The sequence below is a fragment of the Carassius gibelio genome, chromosome A4, assembly GCF_023724105.1.
Source record: "Carassius gibelio isolate Cgi1373 ecotype wild population from Czech Republic chromosome A4, carGib1.2-hapl.c, whole genome shotgun sequence".
In the NCBI taxonomy this organism is placed as follows: domain Eukaryota; kingdom Metazoa; phylum Chordata; class Actinopteri; order Cypriniformes; family Cyprinidae; genus Carassius; species Carassius gibelio.
Window position 1 is genome coordinate 31,773,725 of NC_068374.1, and position 18,850 is coordinate 31,792,574.

General features: G+C 35.3%; 2 protein-coding genes across 3 annotated transcripts; one reads left to right on the top strand and one right to left on the bottom strand.

Annotated features, from left to right (window-relative positions):
* The first annotated feature begins 125 nt into the window (after positions 1-125).
* Positions 126-12,471, top strand: LOC127977333 (protein MCM10 homolog). Its single transcript, XM_052582201.1, has 18 exons — positions 126-284; positions 1,270-1,506; positions 1,596-1,841; positions 1,931-2,129; positions 4,742-4,907; positions 4,999-5,166; positions 6,134-6,250; positions 6,332-6,525; positions 6,616-6,686; positions 6,772-6,885; positions 7,476-7,593; positions 9,444-9,657; positions 10,481-10,613; positions 10,704-10,840; positions 11,081-11,194; positions 11,612-11,757; positions 11,878-11,920; positions 12,111-12,471. Exons 1-18 carry the CDS (start codon positions 278-280, stop codon positions 12,192-12,194), a joined length of 2,508 nt encoding a protein of 835 aa, XP_052438161.1. The 5' UTR covers positions 126-277; the 3' UTR covers positions 12,195-12,471.
* A 236-nt stretch (positions 12,472-12,707) lies between these two features.
* Positions 12,708-17,872, bottom strand: LOC127977361 (unique cartilage matrix-associated protein). Of its 2 annotated transcripts, none has more exons than XM_052582238.1 (5): positions 17,704-17,872; positions 17,094-17,150; positions 16,922-17,020; positions 14,628-14,726; positions 12,708-13,165 (listed from the first exon to the last, which is right to left on the bottom strand). In XM_052582238.1, exons 1-5 carry the CDS (start codon positions 17,759-17,761, stop codon positions 13,065-13,067), a joined length of 414 nt encoding a protein of 137 aa, XP_052438198.1. In that variant the 5' UTR covers positions 17,762-17,872; the 3' UTR covers positions 12,708-13,064. The 2 variants fall into 2 exon arrangements, with proteins under 2 accessions (XP_052438198.1, XP_052438206.1); XM_052582246.1 differs by having other exon boundaries at positions 16,922-17,017; positions 17,704-17,871.
* Positions 17,873-18,850: the final 978 nt, after the last annotated feature.

The following is an 18,850-nucleotide window of genomic DNA, read 5'->3' on the forward strand; positions in this document are numbered from 1 at the left end:
TATATATATATATAGAGAGAGAGAGAGAGAGAGAGAGAGAGAGAGAGAGAGAGAGAGAATATAATTGTTATTTATTTTTTTTGTTATTTATTTTTTTATTATGTTGTGGACAGGCACGAAGTTCTACCGGGAAAGTGACGTAGTTCCGGCGGGGTCCTGACTATTAAACACTTTTCGCGCCAACATTGAAAGAGCAGTTTCTGCGTCTGGTCCAGCACAATAATATTAAAAATCGCTTTCATTGAAAAACAAAGCAAAGAAAAGCTATCGAATCAAAATGACAGGTAAGATCAGCAGCAAGTTAGTACAAATGCTAGGCTAGTTTTTCACGCCGTTGAATAAACCATATTTGCAAGTTAAATGAGAAATGTAAGTCGCTGCAGTTCCTGCTAGACCAAGACGCTTGAATCTGTTTTCTAGCTAAATATATTTCCTTTTGCCGCACTAAATACGAAATAATATATAGAGGTTTAATACATTGCTGAATTTGTATATAGTATGTTCCTGTACTTTATCTGATCATATATTTTATATGTGCATGATTTTAAGCGAGTTATTCTCAACTGTGTTATAAAATATATAACACCGTTATTTGATATACTTTTGTACTTTATGGAATATGTGCGTAAAATGTCCATACTTTGGTTTTACCATTCTTATGTGTGTGTGTGTGTGTGTGTGTGTGTGTGTGTGTGTGTGTGTGTGTATAAATAGTATAACGTTACATTGCATCTAATTTGAATAAAAATGTGTTCTTCGGGCAAACCATGATGAAAAAAAAGTGTAATAACTTTGCAACATTTTCATTAGAATATTTCATAGGAATATTGACATACATCCTGATTGACATGCCGTTTGTCCTGGTGTCCTCTACATGTATGAAAATTATGCACTATTTCATAACAAAAAGTCGTATAGTTTTATGAGATGTTTGACAACTTTATCATATTTCCTTAAGAGAGCAAAATTTAATCATTCTGTCAGTATCAGTCATTTTTAAGGAGAGGGAGTGTTTATGATCCAACCTAAAACTGGCATGTAGGGTCTCAAAGAAATTCACTAAATAATGATGTCATCTACAGAGGACAAAAGTAAATAAAGCCTATATATTTGTATGGTATATTATACATGATCCTTCAAAACTGTTGATATAAATGTAGTGTTTGCTGAATGTGTGTGTGTGTATATAAATATGAGCATATTATAATGTTATGCTTTTAATGTATGTAATTCGATTAAATGAATCTGTGTTCATATGTCTGTCATTAGAGGAGGAGAATCTGGACATGTTGCTGTCTTTATTTGCGGAGAGTGAGGGACAGGAACAGGAGACTCCGGCCGCTGGAGAGGGCAGTGACAATCTGGACGACCTTTTCGATGACGATGATGATGATGGTGATCCCTATATTGAGCCGGAGGAGGAAGGTGAAGATGATGTGGCGCCTGGGAACTCCAGCTCAGCTGAAGGGGACAGTGACTTGAATAAGTCCAAGGAAGATCTGGAAGGTAGAGCTCTGTAGTTATTCTAGGCATGATTAGAGATGTGCAGGTTATGCACGTATTGTGTGCTGATCATGAGTGTGTTTGTCTCTCAGCCGAGCTGAAATTAATGCAGCAGAAGATGCAAAAGCTACAGCAGCAGCTGGAGGCCTCGCAGAAAACCACACCGCCTGAAAACAAACCCTCCGTCCAGAGACAGACAAGCACTAAGTCCTTAACAGTACCTCAGGGGGGTTTGAAAAGTCCCCCACCGACAGGACGGGAAAGCGATTGCTCTCCTTCATCAGATGTCACAGCAAAGCTGAAAAACAAGCAGAGGACGGCCCACCACACCAAAGCAGGTAAATGTTACAGTGACTCTTTTTGCTTTCAAAAATCGAAATGTTTGCAATATATTAAAATCATATGAATTAAATTTTTTGTAAACAAGCCACTTCAGTAAGCCGGGCTTCTTCTGGCCAGAGTATGATCGACTTGCCATCTCAGCCAGTAAGAGACACTGCGAAAGTAAACCGCACGTTGAAGTCTCCGCCCCCTCTCAAGACTCCTCCCACTGTGTGTCAGGCCACGCCCCGTCAATCGGTCAGTCCAGGGGTTGCCGTGGAGAAGTTCTCAGGTCTCAGACTCAGGTCAGTGTACTGTAAATTGGGCTCGTTGAAACTGTTAATAATGCTATAATTGATTTTATTATATGGAAAACAAATTATTTAAGTTACACTTCATATGCTGGTTTGCAGTGGTGGACAGTATTTATTGACCACTCACTGATTCAAATGAACCGTTTAGTGCGAGTCTCCAGAAGTAAGAACCGGGAGATCTTGTGAGCGCGCGCGTGCGTCTGATGTTGCTAAAAGTAAGTTATTAATGTCGAAATTTAGGATTAATTATTGTAACTGAAAATCATATTTAGGTCAAAATTGTCAGTTGTTTGGGAACTAAATCCGTTGTAAAGAGTGATCTGTTTAAGCCCACTGAAATGCTCGAGTGCAGACGCATCAATTTTAGGTAAAAAAAAAAAAAAAAACTTTAAATAACACAGATTAAATACAATAACTCATGCACGTTCAAATTCCCCGCTGCCCTAATGTTAAACAGTTTTATTAAAATGTCCTATGTGACGTCTGTTTTTATATTGTTTATCAACAGTAACGTTATACATATGTATATTGTTTGGAATAACTAGAAGAGTAGACAGACATAAATGTTTATTCATAACCGTACTGAAAATAAGTAAATATGGTTAGCTGATGCTGACTGTCTAGCTAAGATTTTTAATTTTTTATAATGTCCAAATATTTTTATTCAACCACCTATATATATATATATATATATATATATATATATATATATATATATATATATATATATATATATATATATATATATATATATATATATATATATATGTATGTATGTATGTATGTGTAGATTACACCTGGTTAGAAAAGAAAGGATGTGATGTTCAGAACATGGTAACTACAGTAATTATCAAATTGGGAAGAGATGCACCCTGTTTGGCCAGGGGTGTTTTTAAACCACAGACAAGGTTTGAGAAAGAAAAAATCATTATGAAAATATAATTATATTTTCCTTAATGTTCTTCCTAACTTCAGGCCTTATTATCATGTCATATATAGAGTTACAGTACAGACCAAAAGTTTGGACACACCTTCTCATTCAAAGAGTTTTCTTTATTTTCATGACTATGAAAATTGTAGATTCACACTGAAGGCATCAAAACTATGAATTAACACATGTGGAATTATATACATAACAAAAAAGTGTGAAACAACTGAAAATCTGTCATATTGTAGGTTCTTCAAAGTAGCCACCTTTTGCTTTGATTCCTGCTTTGCACACTCTTGGCGTTCTCTTGATGAGCTTCAAGAGGTAGTCACCTGAAATGGTCTTCCAACAGTCTTGAAGGAGTTCCCCGAGAGATGCTTAGCACTTGTTGGCCCTTTTGCCTTCTGTCTGTGGTCCAGCTCACCCCTAAACCATCTCGATTGGGTTCAGGTCCGGTGACTGTGGAGGCCAGGTCATCTGCAGCACCCCATCACTCTCCTTCTTGCTCAAATAGTCCTTGATGCCTTCAGTGTGATTCTACAATTTTCATAGTCATGAAAATAAAGAAACCTCTTTGAATGAGAAGGTGTGTCCAAACTTTTGGTCTGTACTGTAACTTTGATGTTCTGTAAAACAACAAACTTTAAAATACTTTGTTCTTACTGGTGAAAATCAGATGGTCATCTCTGTTTTCTCTCAGGTACATCACAGTGTAAGCTTCACAGTTAACATCACTCTCATCAGCGTAGTCCATATCAACAACAAAAATATATCTTGACTCCATATAGTGGTTATTTTGGAAAAAACCCCGGGTATTTTGAGCAGTAGGATTATAAAAAGAATATGTGCTAATATAAAATTAAATTAAGTAGCCTATATAAAATTGCAAACATCTATCTTTCAGTACTTTTTTACTTAAGTACACAAAAAATCGAGTACTTTTGTACTTCCACTTGAGTAAAATTGAAAAAGGAGTACATTTACTCTTACTGGAGTAATATTTTATTATATGTATCTGTACTTTTACTCAAGTACTTGACTTGTGTACTTCGTCCACCACTGCTGGTTTGGTGTTGAAGAAATATCTCATTATTATCAATATTGAAAAAAAATTGTTTTTTTGTTTCTTAAGCAATAAGCTTTCATTGTAAAGTTTGCGGTAAGATAAAAAAAAAAATTGGAAATAATTTTATTTTGCGAAGATGCATTAAATTGACAGTAAAGATATTTATAATGTTTCAAAACATTTGTTCTTTAGAAATCTCTATTCTGAAATGATGTAATGTATTATAGTTTCCACAAATGTTAATAACAAGTACTATACTTATTACTGAAGCACCAATAATTATGTTTAATAATTGAGCAGCATATTAGAATGATTTCTGAAGGATCACGTGACATTTGAAGATTAATGATGCAGAAAATTCAGCTTAGACATCACAGAATAAATTGGATTTCAAAATATATCAAAATAGAAAAATTTGTGATTTTAAATTGTACAATATTACTGTTTTGACTTTATTTTTCACCAAATAAATGCAGGCTTGGTGAGCGTAACAGGCTTCTTAAAAAAAACATTTAAATAATCATAATTATTTCAGACTTTTGACCAGTAGTGTAAATATGTATTTGAGATTTTCTTATTATTGAAAAACACTGTTATATTTCCCTGTAGGAAACCACGCTTGTCTTCCATAGACATTGAGCAAAAAATGGCCAACCGCAGACTGATCAAGCTCTCTCAGTTGCCCGATCGACTGGCCAGGGACAATTTAGAGAACAGCGACTGGGTCACTTTCGCAGTGCTGATAAATAAAATCACCCCACAGAGCAAAAACAATGTAAGTGATCATCATTCTCGAGATCTCTTATCCTGTATATGGATTATATGATCTGTATTTAATTACTTGCATGTATTATATGTTTTTGTAGGGGAAAACCTTCAGCATCTGGAAGCTGAATGATCTTCATAATTTGGAAGTGAATGTGTCTCTCTTCCTGTTCGGGTCTGTTCACACGGATCTGTGGAAAACTGACACTGGGACAGTGATTGGCATCCTCAATCCCAACCCAATGAAGAACAAGGATGGTTCCAGTGAGGTTTGTGTAGAAACCTCTCAGTAATTTATATTTTAGAACAATACTAATCATTCATTTTGACTCTTTGCATCCTTAATTGAACAAAACCAAAATAATATTACGGTAACCACTAGTAAAGTCTAATAAGTTTTGATCACATTAGCTGAAATGGAAAGACATTTAAGAGACAAAAAAAAAATAACAGAACAACTGAAATAAAACTGCTGTTAATTTTATAAAATAACATAAAATTCCGTTTGCATTCCATTTCCAACCGATCAAATCCCGATGCATGAAAAGTCCCATCCTTGATTATTACCTGCTGAGTATTGTTTTGCTGTCACATTTATGAAAGTAAAATGCAAACGGAATTTAATGTTATTTTTTACAATCAACAGCAGTTTTATTTAATTTTTTTTGTCTCTTAAAAGGTCTTTCCATTTCAGCTAATGTCATCAAGACTTATTAGACTTTGAATTTATAATAAACTGTCATATAGAGACCTTGATTCATAATCTAAATAATTATTATTACTGTAATACAAACCAAGAGTGATAAACAAAGCCCTGGCATACTGGTGTTATTGTGAATTATTATTATTATTATTATTATTATTATTATTATTATTAATTTATTTATTTATTCAAATAAAGCTTAAGTAAAATATAAATATTTATATCCTATTTTTTTCAAAATAAATTGAAGTTGACATCTGAAAAATTACTAATACTTAAAAGAAATAATTAAAATGAAAGTTTTTGTAAATAAAAAAACTGACTTTAGTATACAAAAAATACTAAAGTTTAAATTAAAATTCTAAATCTTATTAAATACTATAATACATAAATAATAATAAAGTAACAGTATAAATACTAAAATAATATTTTGCATAACTTTTTATTTATAAATATTTTATGGAAGTGAAATGGGTTTTCAACATTTCATGTTCATTTTAATGACCGTAATTGTTATTTGTTGTTTTCTCCAGGTCTGCCTGACAGTGGATCACCCACAGAAGGTCCTTATAGTGGGAGAAGCAATGGACTTTGGCACTTGCAAGGCTAAAAAGAAGAATGGAGACTCTTGCACTCAGCTAGTCAACTTAGTGAGTTCCCATGTCTAAACCTCATGCTTCACTGCAGCTATTCACAGTTGGCCAATTCATTGCTCCTGTTTGCTTTAACAGTATGAATGCCAGTACTGCCAGTACCACGTTAAAGCCCAGTACAAGAAAATTAGCTCGAAAAGGGCAGAGCTTCAGTCCAGCTTCACAGGCTCCGCCCCTGGCAAAGGAAGGGGGCGGGGCAGTTTGAAGGAGCGCCTGTGCAAATCTGACTTCCACTACGGGGGCATGTCCTCACTCGCCTGTGCGCCCTCAATGTGAGTTCACTGCCTCTTTTTATGACCGTCACCTCCCTTTAAATCCACCCACACCCTAAAATTATTGCATGAATCTTTTTATTTTGACAGGTCTGCTCCACAGCCAAAGAAACAACCCACTATACAGTCTGTTTTGGCATCCATCCCAACAAAGAAACTTGGTAAACATCTTGTTTACTACATTTGTATTTTTTTCACATGCTAATTTTATGCTGGTGTTTTCTAATCAAGTCTTCCTTCACGTAGTTCTGGATTCAGGTGAGGTGTCGGGCTGTTCAGATGACTTCAGAGGCCTGATATCTATGCCCACACCTGGAGCGCTTAATATTAAAAAGCATTTAGGACAAGCCAAGAATACAGGTAATTTTAAAGGAATAATTCATCCAAAAATGTAACTTCTGTCACCATTAACTCACCCTGATGTTGTTTCAAACCTGTCAGAAAACGTTTAAGTCTAATTTACACTTGTGCATATTCAAACCATCATACCAGATTCGACGTCGCTGTTGGTTTTCATGCATTTCATGTCATTTGAGCACTACCAGTTCTAATAAATATGAATGTTCTCTGGTGTTGCTGTACTGTTTTGGGCCACCAGATGTCTGCCGAATGCCACCCCACAATTATCATTCAAAGAAATAAACCAAAAGCAAGCACATTTGTGTCACAGAAATATAAGAAAAGTTTCTGTGAATCTTTTGCAAAGGCCTTAAGTTACACAAATAAAGCTATTAAATGGAGCAGAAAGTCCTACATTAGTATTAAATGTTGCATGCACTGCAAAAAGTGCATTTTGTTTTTATCTAAACATCCCTAAATCAGTATTTACTTGCGATGCAAATGAAACATGAAGTCATGTTTTCTGAGAAATTGAACACAATGTGCACAGCCTCAGTGCATACTAATAACCCTGTTAATTGAATCTCCGACTTGCCTTTTTTTTAATCTAGCTGTTGCAGGATCTTCAGTTCAGTCTATATCTGCGTCCGATCTTCTAAAGCAGCAGAAAGAAGAGCTTCAGCAGAGAATATTGGCTCGAAAGAAGAGGGCGGAAGAGATTCAGAAGAGGTGAGAAGGTGTTTGTTCTTGTTAATGGTGCTTTGACTACTCATTTGTTTTGCGATGCAGTTGGAAGCTTATTCATTGTTTAGTGTTTCAGTATTGAGTCTTTGGGTTGATTTGTAGTCTCTAACTTCTGTAAACTGCAAATCCTTTGTGCTTATGATAAAGACCTTTAACCTGTCCATATAGTATACAGTATTGTTCAAAATAATAGCAGTACAATGTGACTAACCAGAATAATCAAGGTTTTTCGTATATTTTTTTATTGCTACGTGGCAAACAAGTTACCAGTAGGTTCAGTAGATTCTCAGAAAACAAATGAGACCCAGCATTCATGATATGCACGCTCTTAAGGCTGTGCAATTGGGCAATTAGTTGAATTAGTTGAAAGGGGTGTGTTCAAAAAAATAGCAGTGTGGCATTCAATCACTGAGGTCATCAATTTTGTGAAGAAACAGGTGTGAATCAGGTGGCCCCTATTTAAGGATGAAGCCAACACTTGTTGAACATGCATTTGAAAGCTGAGGAAAATGGGTCGTTCAAGACATTGTTCAGAAGAACAGCGTACTTTGATTAAAAAGTTGATTAGAGAGGGGAAAACCTATAAAGAGGTGCAAAAAATGATAGGCTGTTCAGCTAAAATGATCTCCAATGCCTTAAAATGGAGAGCAAAACCAGAGAGACGTGGAAGAAAACGGAAGACAACCATCAAAATGGATAGAAGAATAACCAGAATGGCAAAGGCTCAGCCAATGATCACCTCCAGGATGATCAAAGACAGTCTGGAGTTACCTGTAAGTACTGTGACAGTTAGAAGACGTCTGTGTGAAGCTAATCTATTTTCAAGAATCCCCCGCAAAGTCCCTCTGTTAAAAAAAAGGCATGTGCAGAAGAAGTTACAATTTGCCAAAGAACACATCAACTGGCCTAAAGAGAAATGGAGGAACATTTTGTGGACTGATGAGAGTAAAATTGTTCTTTTTGGGTCCAAGGGCCACAGGCAGTTTGTGAGACGACCCCCAAACTCTGAATTCAAGCCACAGTACACAGTGAAGACAGTGAAGCATGGAGGTGCAAGCATCATGATATGGGCATGTTTCTCCTACTATGGTGTTGGGCCTATTTATCGCATACCAGGGATCATGGATCAGTTTGCATATGTTAAAATACTTGAAGAGGTCATGTTGCCCTATGCTGAAGAGGACATGCCCTTGAAATGGTTGTTTCAACAAGACAATGACCCAAAACACACTAGTAAACGGGCAAAGTCTTGGTTCCAAACCAACAAAATTAATGTTATGGAGTGGCCAGCCCAATCTCCAGACCTCAATCCAATTGAGAACTTGTGGGGTGATATCAAAAATGCTGTTTCTGAAGCAAAACCAAGAAATGTGAATGAATTGTGGAATGTTGTTAAAGAATCATGGAGTGGAATAACAGCTGAGAGGTGCCACAAGTTGGTTGACTCCATGCCACACAGATGTCAAGCAGTTTTAAAAAACTGTGGTCATACAACTAAATATTAGTTTAGTGATTCACAGGATTGCTAAATCCCAGAAAAAAAAAATGTTTGTACAAAATAGTTTTGAGTTTGTACAGTCAAAGGTAGACACTGCTATTTTTTTGAACACACCCCTTTCAACTAATTGCCCAATTGCACAGCCTTAAGAGCGTGCATATAATGAATGCTGGGTCTTGTTTGTTTTCTGACAATCTACTGAACCTACTGGTAACTTGTTTGCCACGTAGCAATAAAAAATATACTAAAAACCTTGATTATTCTGGTTAGTCACATTGTACTGCTATTATTTTGAACAATACTGTATGTACTAAAATATTAAGTCTTCTCTACCCAGGGTGCTCCAGAGTAGTGCTCCATCCCGGCCAAATGTAAGCAGGGGTCCCTTGCTCTCCCCGAAAGCAGCCTCGCAGGTTCCGAAAGGGTCACCTGGCCTCACGTCTTGTCTCTCAGGCCCTCCTGTGCCCACTCTAGGCCGTGGCTTTTCAGAAGGAGAAGACATCCTCCTTGATACATCTCCACCTTCATCAAAGAGCCTCTCTGCCGCAAAGGTATTCTTTCGGGAAAGTGCTCCATCATTTCTTAAAGAATATTTCCAGTTTCAGAACATTTTGTTGTAGTGTACTTTTTTAATTTATATATATATATATATATATATATATATATATATATATATATATATATATATATATATATATATATATATATATATATATATATATATATATATATATATATATACACACACACTAGAATTTGATTTAAATTAAGTGTTACTAATAAAAAGTATTTTTTAAATTAATTTTTACAAAATTAATACATGAAAAACCTTAATTTATTAAATTAACAAACCTTCAAACAATTGTTCATTATTTTACAAATTAAAGACATTTGTTATTTTAAAATAATTATGGATATAATTTAAGATAACAAATATATATATATATATATATATATATATATATATATATATATATATATATATATATATATATATATTAATTTAGATATGAATTTATATTTTAACATTTTTATTATTAAATGTTATTTTTATTATTAAATGTAAATAATAAATAATTTATTTTGTGCCAAATATTGCAATAAGAATCAACTATGCTCTAAAGTGTCTCTTCATTTTCTATTAAAAGCAACAGCTGTCAATAGATTCAAATAACTCTGACTAAACTCCTGATTTCCAGCCTCAGTAAAGCAGTAATTCTGTAAAATTCAATATGTTAGTTGATATATTTTTAGACTTTATATCTATACTCCGGTCACTAGTTTGAGAACCCTCAATCTAATTGATGCTTTCAGGAAGGATTCCAGCACAAACAGTAAATCGGTTTATAATAGCTACTGTTTATTTTTGCTTAGTTGGCAGCAGTGAGGAAGCTCCAAGCTAAAGGCTCAGTCATCGTTAAAGATGACCCGAATGCTGTAAAGCGCAAGCGAACCAACGGTGATGACATCACAGAGCGAGTGGCGCGTAGTCTCTCCACACCTCCAGGTACAGACATTCTCATCAGTTTTATTATTGTCTCTTTACCTGCTTGTTTTTTCCTCAGTTGCACTTATTCTTCTAAAAATTAATCTGCAGTATCAGATGAAAATTCAGTCGGTGAGGAGGAGGAGCCAGCTCAGAAAAAGAGGCGAGAACAGCAAGAGTATATCCAATCGGAGGAGTTTCAGCGTATCCTCAACGCCAAGTCCTCAAACTCATGGATGATGGGAGAGGTGTGAATTTTGGCTGAACATCAGTGCATTTGTGTTTTGATATAAATGTCGGTGCTTTGATGTATGGTGATGTCACAGTGGGTGGGCGGAGCTTGCATTTGATTTGAAAAGCGATCGCCGTAATCTTGCCAGATGGCTTTATTTGCTTTGGATTCTGAAGTGTTTCTTTTGTAGTATGCGATATGAAATGATGCCCAGGTGGAGTTTGCTTGCATGTTTGACAAAATGTCTTCTGTCTAGATTGAGGAACGGGCCATGCAGGAGTATTTTGAGCCGCTGGTGCAAAAAGAGAAGATGGAGGAGAAGATGAGGAGCATCCGGGAGATGAAGTGTCGAGCCGTAACCTGTAGAACCGTAAGGCAACAAATTTGCAACTAAAGAGACTCGGTATCTATCCTTCATGTGGAGTAATCCATTAATTACATGATTCAATTTTTCAGTCAGAAACAGCACTGGACGCGTTTTTAGAGTTCAAGTGAAAATCCCTTTTGAGTAAATAAGTGTCTCATTCAGATCCTTACAAAAACAGAGCGATTTCTTCTGCATCATTAGTAGCTAATCAGTATTTATTTACAGCAAGTCGTAATAACAAAACAATTTTTGAACATAATTTGTGACGTAAAACCTCAATAAATGTTGTTTAAGAGGAACAAAAGGGCAAATAAACCTCTCTAAGATGCTAATTATACAATTATGTGGTTTTGGACTTTTTCCACCTGGAAATCACGGCCTGTTTATGTGGTTTAGTTCATGAGCCCTTCTTGCCCGCAGTGTAAATACACCCACTTTAAACCAGCGGACCGCTGTGTGGAAGAGAAACACAACTACCAATGGCACGACGCTGTCAAACGCTTCTTCAAATGCCCCTGCGGCCAGAGAAAGATCTGCCTGGCACGGATGCCACATGGAGCCTGCAGGTGACGGGACACAGCAGCACCTCTATTGCCTTAAATATGTTACATTATATAACATTAATACTTGACTGTCAGTTTAATATTTACTGTATATTGTAATATAAATTTTACTTTCCATTTCAGCCATTGTGGCCTTTTTAAGTGGGAAAGAGATGGCATGTTAAAGGTACAGTTTACATTTTTTACTGTTTTTCTTATTTCAACCCCTTGATTCTGATGCTGGATTACTGTATTTGTAATGTGTTTATTACAATTTGGCTTATGTCTTTCAATGGCGTGTTGGGAATCTGATTATGTCAGCATGTGTTTGGTAACTCAATGTCACGCAAGTTTTGACCTGTCTCTCATTTTCCCAGGAGAAAAAGGGACCCAAAATAGGAGGGGAACTACTGTTGCCCCGCGGAGAGGAACAGTCCAAGTTCCTCAACAGTTTAAAGTAGAGTCAGCCGTCCCGTGTGTGGCCTGAGCCCAGTCTGACACGGAAGAGGACCCTTGGATCATGTCTTCAGAATCAGAAAGGGACTTCAGCGTTATATTTGGTCAATGTTAAATGTCATTTTAGTAACTTAGTGCTTGTATGCGGCCTATAAATGTTGTTTTAAGTTAAGCTATCAAGTCTTTTTAAATGTAAATATTCTTATGTACTGTTATTTTAATTTTAAACTTTTATATCCACCGTGTGAAGTGGCACATCTGAATTAAACCATACTGAGTGAATTTGCCGTGTTTTACAGACTTTATATGAACGTTCTCATTGATTTGATCAGAGCAGTATATATATATATATATATATATATATGTATATGTATATGTATATGTATATATTTTTTTAGTTTAAAAGATGGGGCAAAAGTCAGGTCTTCCTTTATTTTTATTTTTTTTAATAGTTTATATATATATATATATATATATTAATTCTGGTTGGTACATTTTATATCAAATTCTCACTAATGTGGAAAATGAGAAGAGCTTTATTCACACTTCATTAAAGACCAAAAGTTATTAAAAAGGGAGGTCAGATGACAGCTGGATGTAATTACTGAAGAAGGAAATAAGGAGTTGCTCTTGGAAAAAAAGCTTAAAATCACAAACTGATCATGAATGTTTTGATAAAGAATACAATAATAAAGTAAAGATAAGCAATTCGATTAAATTGTCACATTTCAAAGCAAACCCTTTTATTATAGATGTGTTAAGAGGATTTAATCTGTAAGTGCTTATGAATAATAGAATAATTACATTATGTAGTGAAAGTATTCCTCAAACAATAGTTATCTGCTTTCCAAGGCACTGCACGTGCTTGTATGTGTTCAGACGTAGTAGCGGTGGCGTTGAGGGTATCGTGGGTATTGCCCATCATAGTGGAATTGTCTCCACTGCTCGTTCTTCTCTCTGGTCCTCTCGTACTGTTCTGTTGATGCAAAGACAGACAATGGCTAGAACTGGATCAATTCCTCAAAGACTTTTATATCTTAAATGACAAAAGGTAACACATTTTTTTTAAAGGAACAGTACTCACAAAAATAACAAATTGCTGATAATGTACTCACCCTAAGGCCATCCAAGATGTAGATGAGTTTTTCTTCATCAGAACAGATTTGGAAAACTTTAGCATTACAGTACATCACTTGCTCACCAGTGGATCATTGAATGGGTGCCGTCAGAATCCAAACAGCTGATTAAAACATCACAATAATCCACAAGCAATACACATAACTCGGGTTTCTTTTTTACTTCAAACCATCGCGTCCGGCTAAAATACAAATCTTCTATTCATGATATTGCTTTCTTCACCGAAAATTTAATCTTGAGAAATACGCACAGAAGTGACAATTTAAAGTTAAATCACCTTGATTATTTGACACAACAGCTTTTTTTTTCAGAAGACATTAATTGATGTAGTGATGTGGATTACCTTATTTTCCGGGCTATAAGTCACAATTTTTTTCATAGTTTGGCTGGACCTGCGACTTATAGTCAGGTGCGATTTATTTACCAAAATTAATTTGGCATGAACCAAGAGAAATGAACCAATAGAAAACATTACCGTCTACAGTCGCGAGAGGGCGCTCTATGCTGCTCAGTGCTCCTGTAGCCTACACTAAAGACATAGAGCGCCCTCTCGTGGCTGTAGACGGTAATGTTTTCTCTTGGTTCTTGGTTCTAAATAAATGCGACTTATAGTCCAGTGCGACTTAGATGTTTTTTTTCCTCATCATGACGTATTTTTGGACTGATGCAACTTATCCTCAGGTGTGACTTATAGTCCGAAAAATACGGTACTTGTGAATTGTGATGTTTTAAACACCTGTTTTGGCAGTTACTTTGACGGCACCCATTGGTGAGCAAGTGATGCTAAATTTCACCAAATTTGTTCTGATTAAGAAACAAACTCATCTACCTCTTGGATGGCCTGAGGGTGAGTAAATATTTAGCAAATTATTTTTTTTAAGTAATCTATAGCATAAAATAAATTTAGTAATAGTTTCCACCAATTTACTGTGGTAGCATGGTATTAGCTATGATTATCATCAAAAAGGAATTTAAATCTATTATGTTATTTATGTAGAAATTATCATAACTATGGAACTTTAGCTAGAACTATGAACTATGGTTGCCATGGTAAGGAATCATTCATAAACTGATCTTCCTCATCAGTGTGTTCGGAACAATACAATTTTTTTGTTAAATTGAATCAACTGTGCTTTCAAAACACCAAACTAATGTCACTTATCTAATGTACTGGATAGAAACAGGGTGTCTGAGAGGTGCAGAGCAGCTGCTGTCATCAGCCTCTTATTAGTCTGGGAACTCAATCCTGTAGAGGGTTTGATCTGGAAGCCAAGAGAATCAGACCGGGAGATCAGTCTCACCATCGCGCTCCTCCTCTAAATAGTTCTCGTGTTTGTTGTTTTGTTCCTCTAAGAGCTCTCTCATTCGTTGGTTTGTAGCCATCTTCACCCTCTGCTCCGCTAAAAGTTAGTGAAAAAATAGCATTGATTTTAGTATACAATACTAACATGTAAATGAGATGCCATTTTAAAATATATTTTCATGTTTTCTCTTATCCTCCCCAAAGCTTTTTTATTTGATAAAAAATACTGAAATAATGTGAAATATCATTTAAATTAGACGATTTCTATTTTAAAATAGGATTTATAGCGTGCCACATGATCCTTCAGGAATCATTCCAATATGCCTCTCCTAAGAATAGTTTGAAATGTATTTGAAATGGAAATATTTGACCAATATGGGTTTTCAATAGCACTTTCACATGTTTGCTACATTCTTGTTTAAAAAGCATTAATTGACAAAGCTTTCAGTAGTTTAGAAATAACGAGCCAATGCTGATCATCTAAAAATGGACACACATCAGGTAAAATTGCTTTGAGGTTTCGTGAAACATCATACAAGAGCAGTTAAGCAACTACAATCGTTGCAGTCTTGCATGTTTTCAGGTTGCTCTCATGTCCAACATAAACAGGTTAAAGGGTGACGCCTACTCCCAGCTGACAGCAGCGCACAGATATTAGCAAAATGAGGGCCAAAAACAATCTGTTTCGCGCTCTCTCTCTTTCTCCACAATGAGGGAGGTTAGTTCAGCTCATGTCTGCACATTCCTCTTTCAAGCCCTAAAATACACTAAAGTAAAACTTTTCCATGCCTTCACTGCTGCAGTCATAGACTGACCGGGTAAAAGACAGCCTGATGCCGTTTGGACGAGTGTCCACATGTATGTGTGTGTCTGTGGGAGAGAGAGAACACTGCTCCATATTGTCCTGTTGGACCTTCTAGCCCAGTGTTTTTGACTCTTGAATCTCCCACCGTCAAAGATAATAGTCAAACATATTTTCTATGGATTTTTTTACTTGAAATTCTGTGACTGAAAGGTAATTGTGATTTCACAATCCCACAATTCTGACAATTTTTTTTCCCACAAAATTCAAGATATTAATTTACAATTATTAATTAAGAATTTTGAGTAAAGGTTGCAATTACCTCTTTGTAAGTTTTTTTATTTTTCAATGAATTTTTTTTTTTTTTTTTGAAAAATAAACTCTGATTATCCAGAAAAAAAAAATAATAATCTGAATTTTTTTTTTTAATTTTGAGCCTTTTTGTAAGTTTCCATAAATGAATGTATTTTCTTCAATAAAATTTTTTTTTAAAAAAAATTATAATTATGTGGGCTTGAGAAATATAATAGGTTGTACATGTTAGATGTTGTACATCTATCTTTTATTATTATAGTTTTTTCTTTTTCTTTTTTGAGGTCTGGTCAAATTAGCATATTGTGTTCCATATCAAATTCCGATTGACTCTTTTATCTGCATATTTAATTACAGTAAGTAGGCCTGGATGTAGGGGGCTATAAAGACTGTCAATTGTTGATTTTTGTAATAAATATTGCTTTTAAAGTTCTGGTTAGTTTTATCTATGATGTTTTATGTTAAACTGATTATCTTTTATTGCAATTTCACATAGAAAAGGCTAGTGACACATTAAATTAAACATTTTGTAGAAATAGTAGAAAGACTGATAGTATTTTTATTTTTTTTTTGTAAAATGTACTCAAGTCTTTGTTTTATTGGTAACACTTTTTACAATCATGTGTCATTTGGTAAGATTAAAGTATTAACTAACACAAATGAACAATTACAATATTTATTAATCTTTGTTAATGTTAGTTAATAAAGATACAGTCGTTCATGTTAGTTTACAGTGCAATTTGGGTACAGCAACTTGTAATTTTAATAATGGATTGGTAAATGCTGAAATTAACTAGTTAAGATTAATAAATGCATTAGAAGTATTCTTTATTCTTCGTTTAACTTAAGTAGTTAACTAAAGAACCTTATTATAAAGTGTTAACTCCTAGTGTTCCTCCTAGTTAATTTGCTCAGTTAACACTTCTTATATCTGAGAGAATGAAGTTAAAGAAGTCTGTTCACTCATTTCTTCACATCTGTATCCTATTGCGGTGGGCATTAGCATAAATTAAATGTGAATATAATTTTAATAGGAGATTTCTTAAATTTGATTTTAAGATCCTTAATTGGTAAACTACATATTAGGAGTGTAATTGTCTCTTTTGATTAAACCTATAATGATTATGAGAAAAGCAGAGCTGAGATGGAAAACATTAGGGCTGTTTTACTGCACTCACCATAGTACTCTTCATAAGATCTCGGGGATCTGCGACCGCGGCGTTTGAAGAAGTTTGAGGCATCAGAAGCTGGCATGAAAACTTGTTTAGGTGCTCCTGCTAAAACAATGTAGTTAGAGGAGGGACTGCTTTTTTAATTTGGATTGTGTTAGTGAGTGTGTGTTATACTCACTTTGAGCTTCACTGTCTTTTCCATCTCTAACGGCTGCACTTTCAACCCTGGCCAGAACTAAAGGGAGAGAAAGTTTCCTTTTTACAGTTTTTTTTTTTTTTTTTTTTTTTTTTTTGTCTGGTCTTTGAAAAATTCTAATGATTTGAAATATAGCTCATATCATATACTGTATGTGAAATGTGTTTCACATATGTGTTTCTTATAGTTAAAGAACATCAAGAAATAAATGAAAGTTTTCAATATATTGACCAAAGGGGGAAAATATATACAATTTTAAGTACCATAGTTGTACCTTGTTTTTTAGTACTATTGAGCATTTTGGACATGCATCTTTAGAAATACCATGTAAACACTATGGTATATGAGTGTTGCAATCATTTAGTACCATGGCGTCTTAAATCACACAATACTGTTTTACAGTGGTAAATAGGATGCTACAAAAAAATTTACTTTCTATTTTAATATTTGCAGCATAAATTTCATAAAACTTTTTTACCCATCTAAATGAGTTGTCATGAACAACGACTGTTTTTATGTAAAGCAAATATTTAAAATATTTAATTGGGAAAAAAATCTATCACTAAAGTAATGATAGGTAATAGGTACTCACCAATTAGAATGAGGATGGTGGGCAGCAGTGTGAGTAGGAGGGTATGAGTCCTGGCCATCCTTCAGAAGATGAGTGTGTCTTATGCAGATATCAGAACCACAGCAAAGGGTCTTGAGACCTTATAGTGTTTGTGTGTGAGTGAGAGAAAAGGAGAAGAGGGAAGGCAATTTAAAGGAGGGGGAGCTGAAATTTCACTGGCCCAGGGGAACGCAGGAGGAGCGAGAGAGGAAGACATGGACCTCAGAACACACCCATTGATCAGTCCTTAGTTGTGCATAACAGCCTTAATCATCACTGACTGTTACTGACCAAACATTTAGATCTGGCAGGTTTACAGTTTAGCCTCAGGTTTCCATTCCAATTAAGAAAAGAAAATGATCAAGTTTGTGTGATGGATTCTTCAAGCAGCTACTCATCAGGATTAAGACCATCTGTCTATCTATCCATCTGTCTGTCTCTCTGTCTGTCTTTCTGTAGTTCTATCAGTCTGTCTGTGTTTCTACATATCTGTCTGTCTGTAGATCTATCTGTCTGTCTGTCTGCGTATGTCTGTCTATCAATTTGCCTGTCTGTAGACCTATCTACATGTCTGTCTGTCTGTAGTTTTATCTATATTTACCTGTCTATCGGTCTGTCTGTAGATCTGTCTGTCTGACTAGATCTATCTATTTGTCTTTCTGTAGAAATGTCTATCTGTCTGTAGATCTGTCTGTCTGTAGTTATATATATATATATATACACACCAGTCTGTCTGTAGTGCCGTCTGTCTGTAGATCTGTATCTCTGTAGAAATGTCTGTGTCTGTAGATCTGTCTGTCTGTAGGTCTGTCTGACTAGATCTATCTGTCTGTCTGTAGTGCCGTCTGTCTGTAGATCTGTATCTCTGTAGAAATGTCTGTGTCTGTAGATCTGTCTGTCTGTAGGTCTGTCTGACTAGATCTATCTGTCTGTCTGTAGATCTGACTGTCTGTAGAAATGTCTATCTGTCTGTGTGACTGCAGATCTGTCTGTCTATCTTTCTGTCTGTCTGTAGTTCTATCTGTATTTACCTGTCTGTGGATCTGTCTGTCTGACTAATATCTGTGTCTGTCTGTTTGTCTGTCTGTAGAAAGTCTGTCTGTTTGTGTGTAGATCTGTCTGTAGTTCT

Excerpts from the sequence above, each read along its gene's own strand:
- LOC127977361 (XM_052582238.1), bottom strand. The coding sequence starts at position 17,761 with ATGGCCAGGACTCATACCCTCCTACTCACACTGCTGCCCACCATCCTC. Across the intron at positions 17,021-17,093 it reads AAAAGACAGTGAAGCTCAAA|CAGGAGCACCTAAACAAGTT; the intron begins GTGAGTATAACA and ends ACATTGTTTTAG. Across the intron at positions 13,166-14,627 it reads TTTAGAGGAGGAGCGCGATG|AACAGTACGAGAGGACCAGA; the intron begins GTGAGACTGATC and ends TTGCATCAACAG.
- LOC127977333 (XM_052582201.1), top strand. Across the intron at positions 6,526-6,615 it reads CTCGCCTGTGCGCCCTCAAT|GTCTGCTCCACAGCCAAAGA; the intron begins GTGAGTTCACTG and ends TTATTTTGACAG. Across the intron at positions 11,195-11,611 it reads GAGCCGTAACCTGTAGAACC|TGTAAATACACCCACTTTAA; the intron begins GTAAGGCAACAA and ends TCTTGCCCGCAG.